Source organism: Molothrus ater, chromosome 4, assembly GCF_012460135.2.
Source record: "Molothrus ater isolate BHLD 08-10-18 breed brown headed cowbird chromosome 4, BPBGC_Mater_1.1, whole genome shotgun sequence".
Classification (NCBI taxonomy): Eukaryota; Metazoa; Chordata; class Aves; order Passeriformes; family Icteridae; genus Molothrus; species Molothrus ater.
Window position 1 is genome coordinate 65,318,090 of NC_050481.2, and position 14,533 is coordinate 65,332,622.

General features: G+C 40.3%; 1 protein-coding gene across 4 annotated transcripts in view; it reads left to right on the forward strand.

Moving 5' to 3' along the window:
- The window catches only part of FAM53A (family with sequence similarity 53 member A), a 70,064-nt gene extending 55,822 nt beyond the window's left edge, over positions 1-14,242 (forward strand). For all 4 annotated transcript variants that reach the window (XM_036382638.1, XM_054514738.1, XM_054514739.1 and 1 more), the window contains exon 5: positions 13,044-14,242. In XM_036382638.1, the coding sequence (XP_036238531.1) occupies positions 13,044-13,367 (324 nt within the window). In that variant the 3' untranslated portion in view covers positions 13,368-14,242. The remainder of the gene's footprint in view (positions 1-13,043) is intronic.
- Positions 14,243-14,533: the final 291 nt, after the last annotated feature.

The window sequence follows — 14,533 nt, forward strand, 5'->3', positions numbered from 1 at the left end:
TTGCTTGAAGTTTCAAAGCCCTCAAGACTTCGTTGGAACCCATTAAAGTGGCTGCATGTTTCTGTTGTGCATTTGTAGAATTTAATTTTGACCTGTGTACTACATGCTGGGAATTTTTTTGGTTTTCTGCTGCACACAGTCTGCTTCCTAGGAATGCCTGACCTGTGCTGCAAGGCCTAGGAAACCAGCTTGCAACCCTTAATGCTGCTGCCCTTTGTAACAAAAAAGAACCCTATGAGCTCATATTTTACATGAGTTTTCTGCCTGGCTCTACAGGAAAATTTCTTAATCTGACACAACAGCAAAACTTTTGAATATCTGTGCTGCTGTTTGGATAAAAACAAAACTTTTATGAGCCGAGAGATTAAGATGAATATATTGCTGCTATCAAGTGCATTTCTGAGAATTTAATCTGCATGAAGTACCCAAAGCCTTGCTTCTCTCAGAGTTCAAGGAACCAGCAATCCCTTCATTCTGTCCCTTGTCATGCTGCAGAGGCCCCCAGTGTTGTGTCACATGCTAAAAGCAGAATATCAATGTAAACTCAAAAAGGTAATATGAGGTTGGGGGGAGTTTTTGAGTGGGTAACAGCTGTAGCTTGAAACTCATCTCTGAAACAAGGTGCTTGCAGCAGCTGCTTACGATTTCTCTCCCCTTCTAACAGCAGCCTGGCCTGGCAGAATGTACTTGTGACCAAAAGAAAAAAATCTATGTGTTTAATGAGGGTGAAACTTGGCAACCACGTCCCAGAAAAGCACTGCCAGGAGTTGTGAACCACTTTTCAGATGGCTTAATGCAGTTAATGATCAGTTGTTTCTTTGCAGATAGTAACCTCCTTTGTGTGAAACACGTTGCCCCTTACATTAAAAAAATCTGCTCTCTTCTGTGAAGACAACATATATAGTGTTACATCAGCCCAAGACTGTCCTTAGTCAGCAGGTTTGATTTCCAGAACATGATTAGGAGGATTGCTGCACAGTAAATATTCTGAGTGATCCTAACTCGTGTTTCAGTTTAGACTCCGTGGATTCTTTTAAATGGGCAAGGAAGAGAGAGCTGGATAAAAGTATGCTCTTGCCCAAGCAAGGGAACAAGCTAGAAAAACAGATGGTGCTAAAAATAGTTTATTACTAAGGTCTAAATATGGCTCTGTGATTCCCCCCCCCCCCCCCTTATAAATAATGCAGCTATAAATCCTGCTAGGTATCAATAAGTATTGAATTAACTCCAAACTGCTGAGTGTTACAGAACCTTTTGGCAGCTTTCCAAGCTTGGTGTTGCCCTTCATTCTGAGGATCAACATTTAATTCCTTAACAGGGGAAACCTGAAGAATTCATCCTCTTTGAATGGAAACATAGACACAGGGAGCTTGAATGAGTGGCTCCAGGCTCAGGCATCCCATTGCAGTGGAAGGGGAGCTGTGCTTGATGAGTTTCTGCTAGGTCACAGCCAGGATGAATCTCCTCCTTTCTTTTCTGCAACGCATGAACAATCAAAGGCTCCTTTTTTATCTATTGTTGCCATGGAGGGCGTCCATTTAAAGTTCAAATTCCAGCAGGCTTGGGAAGAAGGAAAGGAGATAGGAGTAGGCTGGGCTGGGAGATGATAGGCAAGCATCAAAAGTGAGTTGAAGACAAGCCAGCACTTTGTCCTGTGACAGGACAGACCAGGCTGGGGGTACTTGGTTTTGAATGGATGCCTGGAAGTTTTTGGGAGCAGTGAATGAAACGCTGCTGAGGTGGCAGGCACAGAGAGCATCTGGCGTTTTGCTTTCTTTGCCTCGGCACAGTGGCTCACAATGTGAAATTAGGCCCAAAATGGCATTTAATGAAGTGAGCCCTTGTGCTGGAGGTTCCCTGTGCTCTGACAGAGAGGGAGCATAAGCCCCGAGGAGAGTGAAGAAAAGGAAATCTCATTAAGGATGGAAGTTTCCCCCCTCTTTTGTGAATGGATTCTGTAACAAATATCTTGCAGATCCCCAGAGCTGCTCATCACTGAGCTGCTTTGCCATACCTGCAGCCAGCTCTGCAAGGATCTTTAATGGTACTTTCCTGTAAGTAACATGCTGAGAAGAAGAGGAGGCAGCTCAGTATCTGCTGCAGAGTTGCTTTTCCTTTTTTGCAAGTTCCTGTGTGTACAATAAGTATTTGTTGCTGAAAGAGCTAATGAGTACCAGACCAGCTGCATTTGACATTATGAGAAAAGAAAGGGGCCATCTATTGACTCCCATGCCAGGTTTCAGCCAGCAGTGGACATTTCATTTTTAATTATTACTTATCCCATCAGAAAATTGGATTATGCTAAAATTATTGGTGATGTTGTTTGGAAAACAATGCAATACTGAGTTAAGAGCCATGGTTCAGTGTTAAATATAGGGTACTTACAGTTAATGTGCCTAAGCTGCACCAGAGGGTTTAAAGAGAGGTGAGAGCACTTTTCTCAGGTTTTACCATCTGGTTTTGGCAGGTGGCAGAGGATTAAGTTATTTTTTCCCCCATGCTCTAAATTGCAAGAGATGATGGCTAGCAGAAGTGTTGAGTAGTGTTTCATCATCGATACAGGAACTTTTCCCAGATTTTTTGGCAACAAATGAAATCCCAGTGCAATTTCTGAAATTTATTAGAAAAAGAAGTTGTACATCTTTGAATTTAAGTCAGGGTAATTCAGGGAGAGGGCTCTTTAAATAGTCAGTATTTTTATCATAACATGTTAATCAAATTAATAGATTAGTACATTTTTGTGGTACTTGAATGTAAGGACTTAACTCTGAAACTAGACTCTGTTCTTCCATACTCTGTTAACTGTTGTGAAGCTTCCCTTGCTTTTTGACAGTCACTTTCTGATTTGATGCATCATCATCTAAAAGAGACCTTAAACCAAGTTGATTCATCTGAGGCTTTTCTCTGCAGAGGAGTTTCTTAAAATCACTTGGAAAAGTCTTAAACTTAACTGTCACTTGGTCTTTTGTTAGGCTTGCATTGCACTGATCAGTTCTTGCTGCATGTATGCACTGGTGCCTAGGTGTGATAAAAGCAGAACAGATATCTCAAACCTGTGAAAATGAACTGATGGGAATTTCTCTACATCACTTAGTGATGTCATCTTGTCCATTAGGATGGGAAATATTGACTTGTTTACATGCTTTTTTCAAGTACATAAAAATTGAAGTTTGTTCTGTTCTTAAGTTGCTGTTAGATGCAACTTCTAATGGGATATAGTTAATAAGGAGATGTTTTCTGCATAAGTGATCTGAGAGGTGATGGTTTAGTGTTAAGGTGAGCTGCAGATAATCTAATAGCTCATCTGTTTCTGTATTTGAAAGTACTCATTTATTTTTATTCTGATGACTTGTGCTTTGCAATAAAACTTAAGTATTATCAGAAAAGGAGTTTTAAATAGATGAGACTTCTGATGAGTTTCCTGATTCCAGTTTTCATTGTATTAGTAACCATGTGACTAACACTCAAAAGGAATGCTAGGAAGTTTGCAAGCTGGGGTAGCATAAACAGATCCTCATCTTTAAAACAAAGCACATGTAGTAATTGAATGTACAGGTTTTTTGAATGTTGCAGCTTTTTCATGCAAACTCTGGGTTTACTACACAACAGAGGAAAACTGAGGCCATGCAGTGAGAGCTTGAGCTCAGTTTTAGTGTTACCTCGGTGTGTTGGGAATGTGAGTGTTGATTCTGCCTTACACAAGTTGTGTTTGCTTTGCTTCTCCTCTGACTTGGCATGATGTGTTTTAAAACATGTATTGCACTGAAGGATAAAGGACCACATATATGGTTTCCTGAGTTTACAAAAAAACATACTGAGCATCAACTGCTGACATGTTGTCAGCTTTGCTATTTGAACCAATAAACAACTTGACTGAATTTGATTTAGCAAATAGAAGTTTTGGTACAAGCTGACTAAGTATTAAAAATATATAGCAGTCTTGTCACTTAATATCAAGATCACTTCCTGAACCATATTATTTCAAAAGTTCAAATAGTCCAGAATCAGATACTGAGCTAGAAAAATGCAGTCCTTGCACCGTTCACCTTCAATCCCTGGCACTAATTCTTAAACTCATTGTGTTCAATTTAACTTGTCTCTGGAAATAATTAGTGGTAAAGGTCCACCTACAGTTTGAATTAATACTCCTGGAAGAATTTACTGTGAAATTGTGGGTTTTGCATTGAGCTGAGCAAAAGATTCATAGCAGCACTTGTGCTTTGTCTGTGTGTCTGTGCCCGTGTGTCCCTCTGTGCACTTGCATAGCAAGATCTTAGGGCTTTGTTTTGGACAAGTATTTCTGTTGTGAAAAATTGGTTGAAGAAGGGGGAACTGTTTCCAAGCTGATGGGGTAGTTTTCCCTTTTTTTTCCTCCATCCCTCTGCCCTGGCAGAAGTGAACTTTATGGCCCAATTATGGAATCCCTTAAAATGCTAGTTATGATGGAGCTCCAGCATAACGCAATAATATAGGTGAGTCTGACATCTGTCAGTAACTAATGAGGGCAGCATTGCAATCAGGATTTGGGGTTTACTTCTCTAATTTCTCCTAAGTTTGACCCATCACATCAACTTAATATTGGACCTGAGGAGAAAAATGAAATGAAAAGGGAACATGTAGGAATTTGAAGAGAAGTTGGTACATGGATGTACACTGCATCAATTGGTGCATATGTGATTCAGTTGTTAAAGTAATTGTTTGCAGCTCATAACAAAGTCATGAAGGAATAAGACCTTGGCTAAACTTCTCAGGAATAGAACTTCTCTATAAAAATAGATGACACATAAATGGCAGGAAATGAAGCCAATATGGTCATGTTTTGAAGCCACAAGGGTCAAATCCTGTCCTGTGTTACTCCAGTGCATAATCAGTCAACTTAAACCTTGTTACTTGAGAGCAGATTCTGGCATGGCAAAGCAAACTTTGAAATGTCACTTTTTATTTGGAGTTTTGTGGAAGCACAGGTAGAGCTTTTTCTCTTGTCTAAATGTGCCTAGTTAGAAACTGAGAAACTTATTAAAACTCCTGGGGTTGGAGGTAACTTTTTTGTTTATGTTGTTTCAGAGTTGATTGTAGTCTGTTAATTCTTCTGTCAGAGGAATAATACATCAGAAGGCTTTGACTACCCAGGGTGGTCTTTGTTTTTGGATCCTGAATGCTGAACACTGAGAGATGGTACTGCAAGCAATCAGAGTCTTGTAAAGCAGTTTTCTTGTGCTGCTCCTTTTGTGCCTGTGTTTCTGTTTGGGGATGTGTGTGTAGCTCATGTTAATGATGTGTCTGTGTGCCTTCTTATTTCCCAGTCTGAAATGTGGAAAAATAGATGCATCTTTCACCTGTATTAATTAGGTTTGGTTTAACTAAGTCTTCATAAAATTATTTTATCATATTACTACAGAAGATGGTAATACACAGTTTGCTTCTTGCTTCTGCAGCCTGTTTTCTTTCTGAAAGGAAAGGTAATAGTTCTTGAATAGGAAATGAGGGAACAACTCTGGCAAAGCATGAATCACTTCTGCTGGGAGAGAGCATGTGCTTACATTGTTTCCCTCTGTGTCCTTCTCCTACAAAACCAGATGTGTTTATCATCCCTGTATGCACACAAGTGGTGCAGCTGTTTGTTCATCACACCATTGCTCATTAGTGCTGTTGGCTGATTGGATTTGCCAGACCAAAGCCTCTTGAGCTTATGCAGCTCAAGCACAGTAGAGGCCCAGTTCCATATTATCCAGCTCTTCAGTCTGTCCATAAATTCACTATCTATAATAGAGATGTGCTTAGGGTCAAGCACTGAGTAGTAAAAATCTGGGTAAAGGTGTGCAAAGACAGTGGTTTACCTTAAGGCAGAAGAATTTCTGTGGTACTGCAGAGACCCCTGACAGCAGCTCTTGCTGGAGCAAGAACCCCTCATCCAGGCCCTTTCCCTGCTCTTTCAGTGCCCTTTGGAATAACTTTTTTTTTTTCCTGTGTTGCTTCTTTGCTTTTGAAGAAAGCTCTGTTTTAATGCATGGGTGCATTTCAGATGAGCACTGCTGCTGTATCCAGGAATTGTCCTATTTGGCTTAAACCTCCTCCTCCCTGGCCCAAGCCTTGTGCTGTGTTAGGCAGCTGAACAAAGCAATTCCCCTGTGTTCCACTTTGGCACTGTATTGATTATTGGTCACTTCAGAAGAGTTAAATCCTCTGTGTGAGCCCCCTGTGTTGGAGCTAATGGCATAATTCATAGCATCTGTAGGTGCCTGCTGGACTGGGCCTAAGAATAGCTGAAACTTTCTCTGCTTAATTACATGCAGGTGAAATAGGTAGGCCTGATGTTTGTAGAGTGCAATTCCACATTCTTACAATAAAAGCTTGCATGATTTATACTCAGACAGGGAAGGTAAAAGGTTGCAGTTCACAAATCCACTGAATTAGAAAATCTAACATCTTGATTAAAACTCCATACTGTAAACTTTTAAAAATGTGGTTTAATGTTGGTTTGGGCTTTATAAAAGGGAGAATTGCTATATATGTTCACTCTCTCCATGTTAGCAGTAGTGTTGAATCATATTCTTGACTGTATTACATTAAGTACTGCATTAACTTGCTTAGCTTTCAATTTGTCTTTAAAAGCAAACAAAAGTTAACCCCTGAGATGAATGGTCCTGAACTTGTAGAAGCTGCTAAACCCCAGCACAGCTTCCTGCACTAAATTGCCCCATCTGACCAAAATTTAATTTTTAAAGGAATAACTACAAAATTACAGTAGTAGTTTGGCTGCTTAAATTCAGTTTTTAAACAATTTTAGGCTGACAAACTAATCTGCTTAAATTCCTTAGTTTCTTATGTTACTTGATGTTGAGACTTCCCTGAGTGCATGTAAGCCACGAGTGGGGTGAGCTGATAGCTCTGAGGCGGGCTGGGGATGCTCTCAGTTGTTCAGATCATCTTTGCAAACCACTAAAAGGAAAAGATGCTTTGTTTGAGGGGATATTTAGAGTGTGAAATTTACTATTGTATGTGCAGTGCCCATGAGGGATGATTTTTAGGTCTGAGTTTGGGGCAGGGGGCAGTAGCTATTTGGGTTGAATCAGTCCATGCTGTTGGTAATTCCTGATTTATTTGGGATCTCCCATGCCTCCAACTTGGCTGTTTGGATTGTGGTGTGATAGCAGTGATGTTAACTGGGTCCTACAAGTTTCCTGGCTAGGTGAGTAGGCTGCTTCACAGCTCTGAGGGCTGCAGTGCCCTGAGTTTGAGATCCCCTCACCAGTGCTGGGCACCCTGTGTGGATGCAGTGAGGTTCAGTCAGGGAACTGCACCCTGATTTCCCCTCCTGTCCCCCTGGCTTTGTGCATTTTATCATTTTTCACTTGGAGTCTTTAACTCTTCCAGTGGTTTCTCTCAGTTTACAGAATGAACAGCCTTGTATTCTGGCATATCTGAGCATAATTATGTACATTCAGCATTTCACTTAAATATTTCTTTCAGACATACAATTTTTTTCAACTAATAGCACTAAATAGAAAGCCAAATTAAATCACAGGTTCTTGCTGCTTATAAACAAAACTTATAAGAATATCTAGGCCAATAAATAGATCAACTTTCATGGTAGACTACACCAGAAAACTGCACACTTAAATCTAGAACAGTCTGGCTAGTGGGAGATGAAAGCCTGTTACATCATGATGCTGTTTAGCATCTGATGTGAAATGAGTTGATGGCAGTTTCCTTCCCTCCCTGGGCACCTACATCTAAAAAAATTGAAATCATCTTTGAAGATACAGCAGAGACAAAGCACTGAACAGTTGTCATTTCAAGTCACAGCCATATTGCTGTGTATTACTGTCAGCTTGTACCGAGTTTTAACTGGGTCTTTGGCATTGCAAATAGAGTTTTACCTTATTTGACTGCAAGAATTGCAGCAGTAATTCTTTCTCTGCTGGAAGGAATGGTTATTATAGTTCAGTGTCTATTTACATGGCAGAATGTTAGAGGCTGTTTGCTCTTTCTCATTCATATCCAGTATTCCAGTTTTTTTCTGATTACTAGCTATAGATGATGACATAAACATGACATTTTTAATATATAAAAGTACATGTCAAATTTCCAGGAAAATGAGGGATAACTGCAGATTTAAAACAAAGAGAACAGCATCTTTGGTTCCCAAATCAGTTTGAACTTGATTTTGCCCATGAAGGTGTCAGGAATTTTCTTGGGATTTGATGGCTTCCACATAATACATAAATAAGTACATAAGCAATGGTTTTGTTCACTACTTGTTTTTTAACCTGGTACAAGAAAAATAATTATGGGTCTTTTGATTTACTTCAAATGCACAACTTAAAAATCTGCAGTGGTTTTGGTCCTGAAGTATTTTCCTAGACACTTGAATTATAAAATCTAATTTATTTCTACACCTTTTAATTTCTTGTTTGAACAGGGGGAGATTCTTTCCCACTTAGGGGTTTAACTTGTAGTGCATTAGCAAGCCTCAAGCACATGACATCATGGAGAATACTATATTGTTTTCTTCCTGTCAGCACCACTTTGTACCAGTGAAGCAGCATTTCTACTCAGCTGCATGTTTCTTGAATGCTAAGGTTATCTGCAAACACTGGAGTGTTCACAAAATGCTCAGTGCAATTCAAGACCGAAAAGTCAGAGTCAAATGTCAAGAGATTTATTCTACAGAAAGATTATTAGTTTGTTACACAAACACAGCATTTTTATTACTGTTTTTCACTTCATGCATAGTAGAAGATGCAGGGATTAGGACCGTGATGGGATATTTTTTAATCTGTACAACAAGTTGACATTTCTAATTGTTTACAGTAGACACTGTAGATATCTCCAGCTTGAATTGTCACAGGTGAAGGTACTAATGTAATTAGGTGCTTGAAGTGCAAATTCAGTTTACAGGAGGGAGGGACACCCTGCACATCTGTGTGTGTTGGCTGTGATGTCAGCCAGGTGATGGTTTGTTCTGTGTGATTGAGCCCTGCTCAGCACCAGGCTTTTGTGTCAGTTCTGACAAAGTCCTTCCTTAAGCCTCCCCCTTAACTTCACTGAATGGAATCTCTTCAAAAACAAATTTGTTCCATGGTTGGGTTTTGTTGCTGCTGAGACTCAGCTGTGACCTCTTTGGGGACAGGTTGGTCTGAGACACAAATGCATTGTGCTGTTTGTGGTGCTTCTGATCTGAAGTTTAGCTATGAGTTACCATCAGTAAAGGCATTTTTGGAGCCAGTCTCACTAATCTACAGGAAACCCAATTCAAGGAAGTGAAGTGAGGACCCATGAAGCTCTGAAAGGGAGAAGTGCAGCCCATCTGACTTGCCCCTTCTCCATCAAGTGGCTAGATACAGGGAAGGAACAAAAAAGCCACATGTTGCTCCATGCTTGGCTTCTGCTACTTCAGTGTTTTGCTCTTGGATTAGATGCTGATACTCCAGGAAATTCCAGGATCTCCTCCTCATGAGGACCACTGCACCATCCATGTATTTCATATTACTGGTAGAGAGACCTCAACAGTCAAGAAATCCTGTGTGCTACTCTTAAAGCAGCATCTCTTGTGCCATTGCAGGCTGAAGTCTCGGGATGGGACAGGAAGCAAACCACATAACCAGTCTGATTAGCCTGATGAATTCCCTCTCTGCCTAAGCCTGTGCCTTCAGGGAGCAGCCCATCAGTGATAACTGGTGCTGAGAAAGGAATAGGATGGGCTGAGGGCTGGTGGTGGTTTCAGGCTTCCTCTGCTCCTCAGGGAGTGCCAGCTGCTGCAGCTGCACCTCTTCAGAGCAGCTGGATCTTCACCCCCACTCAAAGCCAAGGGCTGGACCTGGAGGATGATGGGGGCTTGGGGGAGAAGCATGAGAACTGCTGCTCCCATTATATACACTAGGTTTTCATGCACATAAATGTCTTATTTTTTTCCCCTTGACTACTGTAGCAAATGCTCTAGTTTTGTTAGTAAAACAAAAACAACCTTTTTATTGCTTCTTATATTTGGAAAGTGATGTATTATGGGTTTCTGAAGTGAAGGTTTAATAAAGAGTACAGACATTAGCTTCCTTTCAAGCTGCTCTGGGCCTTTCTTGTTTGCTTTGTATGGCAAGGGTCTAGAGAGATTTCTTTTATTTCCTTCTCCACCATTGTTTTTGGTACAAAGTTGGGGTTTTTTCCTTAATATTCAGACATTTTATCGCCTCACTTCTTTTAAAACTCTGAGGGGTTTTTTTCCCCTTTTTTCCCATCACACAAAAGAATACTTCTAGCTGATTGAGTTCTATCCATTGCCAACTGTGGACTCTTTTGTCTTGCTAGTCCAGCATCCTTTATAAAATGAGGACCATTGAGCAAGTACTCGCAGGCTCCCCACTGAGCACAATTGTTCTTGAAAGGTGTGGTACTGTACCAGTGTAGCATGGAAAGCTGCAGTTCAGAGGGCCTGAATGCATTGCAATTTCTACCTTTTGCTTTGTGAAAGGAGCTGGATTGTGCTGCGAGATAATAAATCCACCTATTTTTAGTTTGGTGAGGTTGTGACAAGTGGGTGAACAAAGAACCAGTTGAATGCACTTGCTGTTGTGTTGAAACCAGCTAAAAGTTCCCATTCAAGTGGTTTCAGCACAGTACAGCTAACAGGCAATTTTCCATTTATGTACACAAACCTTCTAGAAAGACAGCTGTGTGGTTGGATTAATTTCTTGCAGTAAACTGAATAAAAGATATTTTGAAGGGGGACTCAGGAATTCCTTTCTAAGACAGTGAAAGCAGAACTTTCAAAGCTTCTCTTTATTTGGTTCCTTTTCTTCCCAGTTCCTACTATAAGTTTAAAGAACTGAAAATATTGTCCCCTATATGGAGATAGAACATATCTTGTTTTTCAAAGCAGTGAGATAGACTTAGGATAAAAATATACTTAAATGTTTTTTACTTTAAAAATATACTGGTTTGCTTTTAAGCAAATAGGAGAGAAATTTGTACCTGTTAGTCATAGAAAGAAACTCAAATGTTCTCAAATGTTTCTACTTGAATAAAATGTAAGTGAGCTATATTGAAGCATTTTGAAAGCAGGAATGTATATTATACTGAAGCTGTTTTCACAGGAGAGTGAATTTGAAAATCTTTTTGATCATGCAAGATTATTTATCTTATTGGTGTTAGTCACATGCAAAATTGGATATGGGCTTTAACCATGGCTAACAAAGACTTTGAATTCCTCCTGACAGAACTATGACTAGCAGTAATTTTTTTTTCTGAGAGCTCATCTTTGATGCAGGCCTTGGAGTTACATAAATCAGCTCCTAGATGAGGTCTGGTTTGTCCGTTCAAACAAATTAGATTATCCCTTATAGCTCTTTCTGCCTGGAAATGTATGACTTTTTAACTAACATCTAATGTGTGTTGTGAGATATTTAAGCTGTTTGAGCAGGGGAAGAGCAAAACAAACCTCTGATCAGTGGAGAAATGTTTTGCATTGGTGTGTTAAATGTGGTGCAGGCTCAGGGAATGCTGCTGCAGTGCCTTTCCTGTGGAGGGGCACCAGTGATGGGGCCACCATCCCATCCCAGTGCTGCCCATCCCACCCTCAGCCTGCCTGTGCTGTGACTGAGCTCCAACCCTCGAGTGCTCTGCTTTGTCCCTTTACCTGAACTTTCCCTCCAGTGAGTGAGCTTTCCATGCAGATTTGATGTAGGTATGTCCAAGGAACTCTGTGACCTTGCAGTGGGATTGTCTGCAAGGTGTTCCACATGTTACATCAGCCTAAGGGATCAGGCTAATCCCCTCCCCCTGGTGAGCTTTCCTTGTTTAACCAGCTGTATACAAACAAGGCTAATTCAAACTTCTTCTGAATTTGTCAAGTTTTGTTTAAAAAAATACCCAAAGATGCTAGAAGCCCCCTTATGTGGGTGCTGGTGTGCATTGGTGGAGCAGGAACCATTACATTGTTGTCTGGAAGAGCATCTGGAATACAGCATACTAGGAATGTTGCAATGTTCCCATCTCAAATAAACAAATATGAAATACTTAAGAAATGACAAATTGGGGGAGGAAGCTGGAAATGGGTGTGAAAGTTGGTCCTTTTCCCTGTGGATCTCCTTGTAATACAATGATTGCTGTCTGTGAGGCTGGAGTCACTTAACCAGTGAGAGACTGAAAATGAGTGTGACATTATTCTGTCTTGCACCACTTCTCAGAGGAGCCCTGGCTGTTTCACCTTCCTCTCACTGGGCGCTTGCATCAGGCACAATTTGGAAGTTTTTCACTTGTTAAATTTTAAGTTCTGCTCTCTGTATATTTGGTTTTTTCTTAAATGCTCTCCCTGGATTCTAGCCAAAGATCCCTTACAGTCTGAGGAGCTCAGGCATTTTTCCTTTATCTCTGGTACAGAGGTAGAACATTTACTGAGTGTTTCTTTTCTTTTGCCATTGTGCAAATAAAGATGGGTGCCCCTCTAGTTTTAATATCCTTTGAATTTAAACAGAATTGCTCCTGAGCTCCTGTTCAGACAGTACCCAGCTGAAAGACTGACTAAGCAGGATGCTCCCAGTAGAGGCTTGGGTTTCTTCTGTTTGAGACTACCCAAATGTGCCAGTTGTCCTGGCAGTCTCTGAGGGGACGCCTGAGGGCTCATTGTCTGCAGGGGATATTAATTGTTGAGCAGGCTGCAAGGCAGCTGTCTGACCTAAATGCTGGTGTCACCAAATGCTCTGCTCTGGATTTGCCAGAAACCCAATACAGCAAACTGGGTGCGTGTCTCTCTTTCCTTATGTAGTTGACCAAGGGTAGGGTTTTGGCTCTTCCTGCATAAAAAAGAGGACTGTTTTTCTCACAGATGGGAATCTAGGCAAAATATCCATGCAAAGCCTGACTGTGTAGTAATAAATACCATTCTTCCTCTTCCTTCATGCCTCTCATTTCGAGGATTACTTTAAACACGTGGCACTCTTGAGTACATACACTCAAACCATTCAAGAATGTCAAGAATTTATTCTTTTCCTCCTGTCCAGTCATGTTTAATGTAGTCATGGTTTCTCTTTTTTTTTTTTTAATTGCAGACTTTAAAAAATTCCAAAAGTCTTTGCTCCCTTGACTATGAAGATGATGATGATGACACACAAATGAAGACAATTGTGTCATCCCCATGTGACTCAAATGATCTTATGAACATCATCACCCCTGGCTCCAGCCCGATGAAAGAGCAGCTGGATGAAGGGAGGCACCACGGGTCGTGCCAAGGTGGCTTCAAAACAAGGGATTATAAGAAAGCAGACGCGGTGTGCGAAAGCGACGAGGACACGAGCGATTGTGAGAGCACTGAAGAAGGAATCTTCCCTCTAGACTGTGGGGACTTGGACCTGGAGCAGATTGAAAACAACTGAGACTCCAAGTTGTGTGCTAGAATCAGAATTGTTCTAAATTAAAGTGATAGAGGATTACCTTTGCCATGCATAATCCATGTCCCTGAATCTCTGTATTGCCTATCTTTGGGGCTGTGTTAGAAGAAATGTTTCAGGTGGGGGAAAAACGTGAACCATTGTTACCTGTTTAGTCTATTGGTCAATATGTGGATGACAACAACAACAAAAAAAATAGTAGGAGGTTAAATGTTATTTTGAACATTAAGGAATAATTTTGATTAAAAATTTCCTAACAAATATTTTGCATTTTTATGGCTTTTACAGTTCTGGAGAAAAAGCATCTCTATTTTGAAATGAATTTTCAGAAGGGCATTCTATAAAACTAAATCTGTCTACAGTGATTCTGGTGCGGGTCTATGTTGCTTTTGTTAAAGAGCTTAATGTGAAAAGTGAATTGCATAATGAAATTGGTAATAAACCTTCAGATAGAACTCTTAAATATCTGGTTGACAACTGGTCCAAAATATTTAACTGCCATCTTTGACAGTGTCTGGTTAAAAAACAACTTCATAACATGTACAAATGTTCTTTTCATACATTCAGGACTTTTTTGATCAAAATATGGTAGTGACCTTAAAGGTTAACATTTTTCATTATTTTACTACTTGAATTGTTTTCTAGCCTGAAGCAATGCTAATTTAGGTGGGCCAAAACTGCAAGTAGCTGCCCACCTATTTGGTCATTATGTTTTCTGTGTTTCAAAAGAATGTACAACAAGAGCACTTGAACTTTTAGACAGGGACTTTGTAATGATCAATTCCCCAGGAGGTGATCCCTTCAGCAATACTAGAAGGAAAATAGTCCTTGAATTAAATAAAATGACATTTTGCTTTGCACTTGTGTCTGTTCATGGATTTTACTGGTGAAAAATGTGGTAGCTTCTGTAATGGGCTATTTATGCATGGAATTTGGTGGAGGGGAGGGGCAGAGTTCTGGTCATCTGAAACGAAAGTGATGTCACGTTTGTCTGGAGCTCTGTGAAATAACTCATGCTGGATCCCAAAAGTGTCTCAATGATTACATCCACTGGAATAATCTCAAATGTCATACTGCACTCATTGCAGACTATTGCAACACATACTTTTTAGTTCAGCTACAATAAGGAACTTCCTCAACAAGGGGGAAAT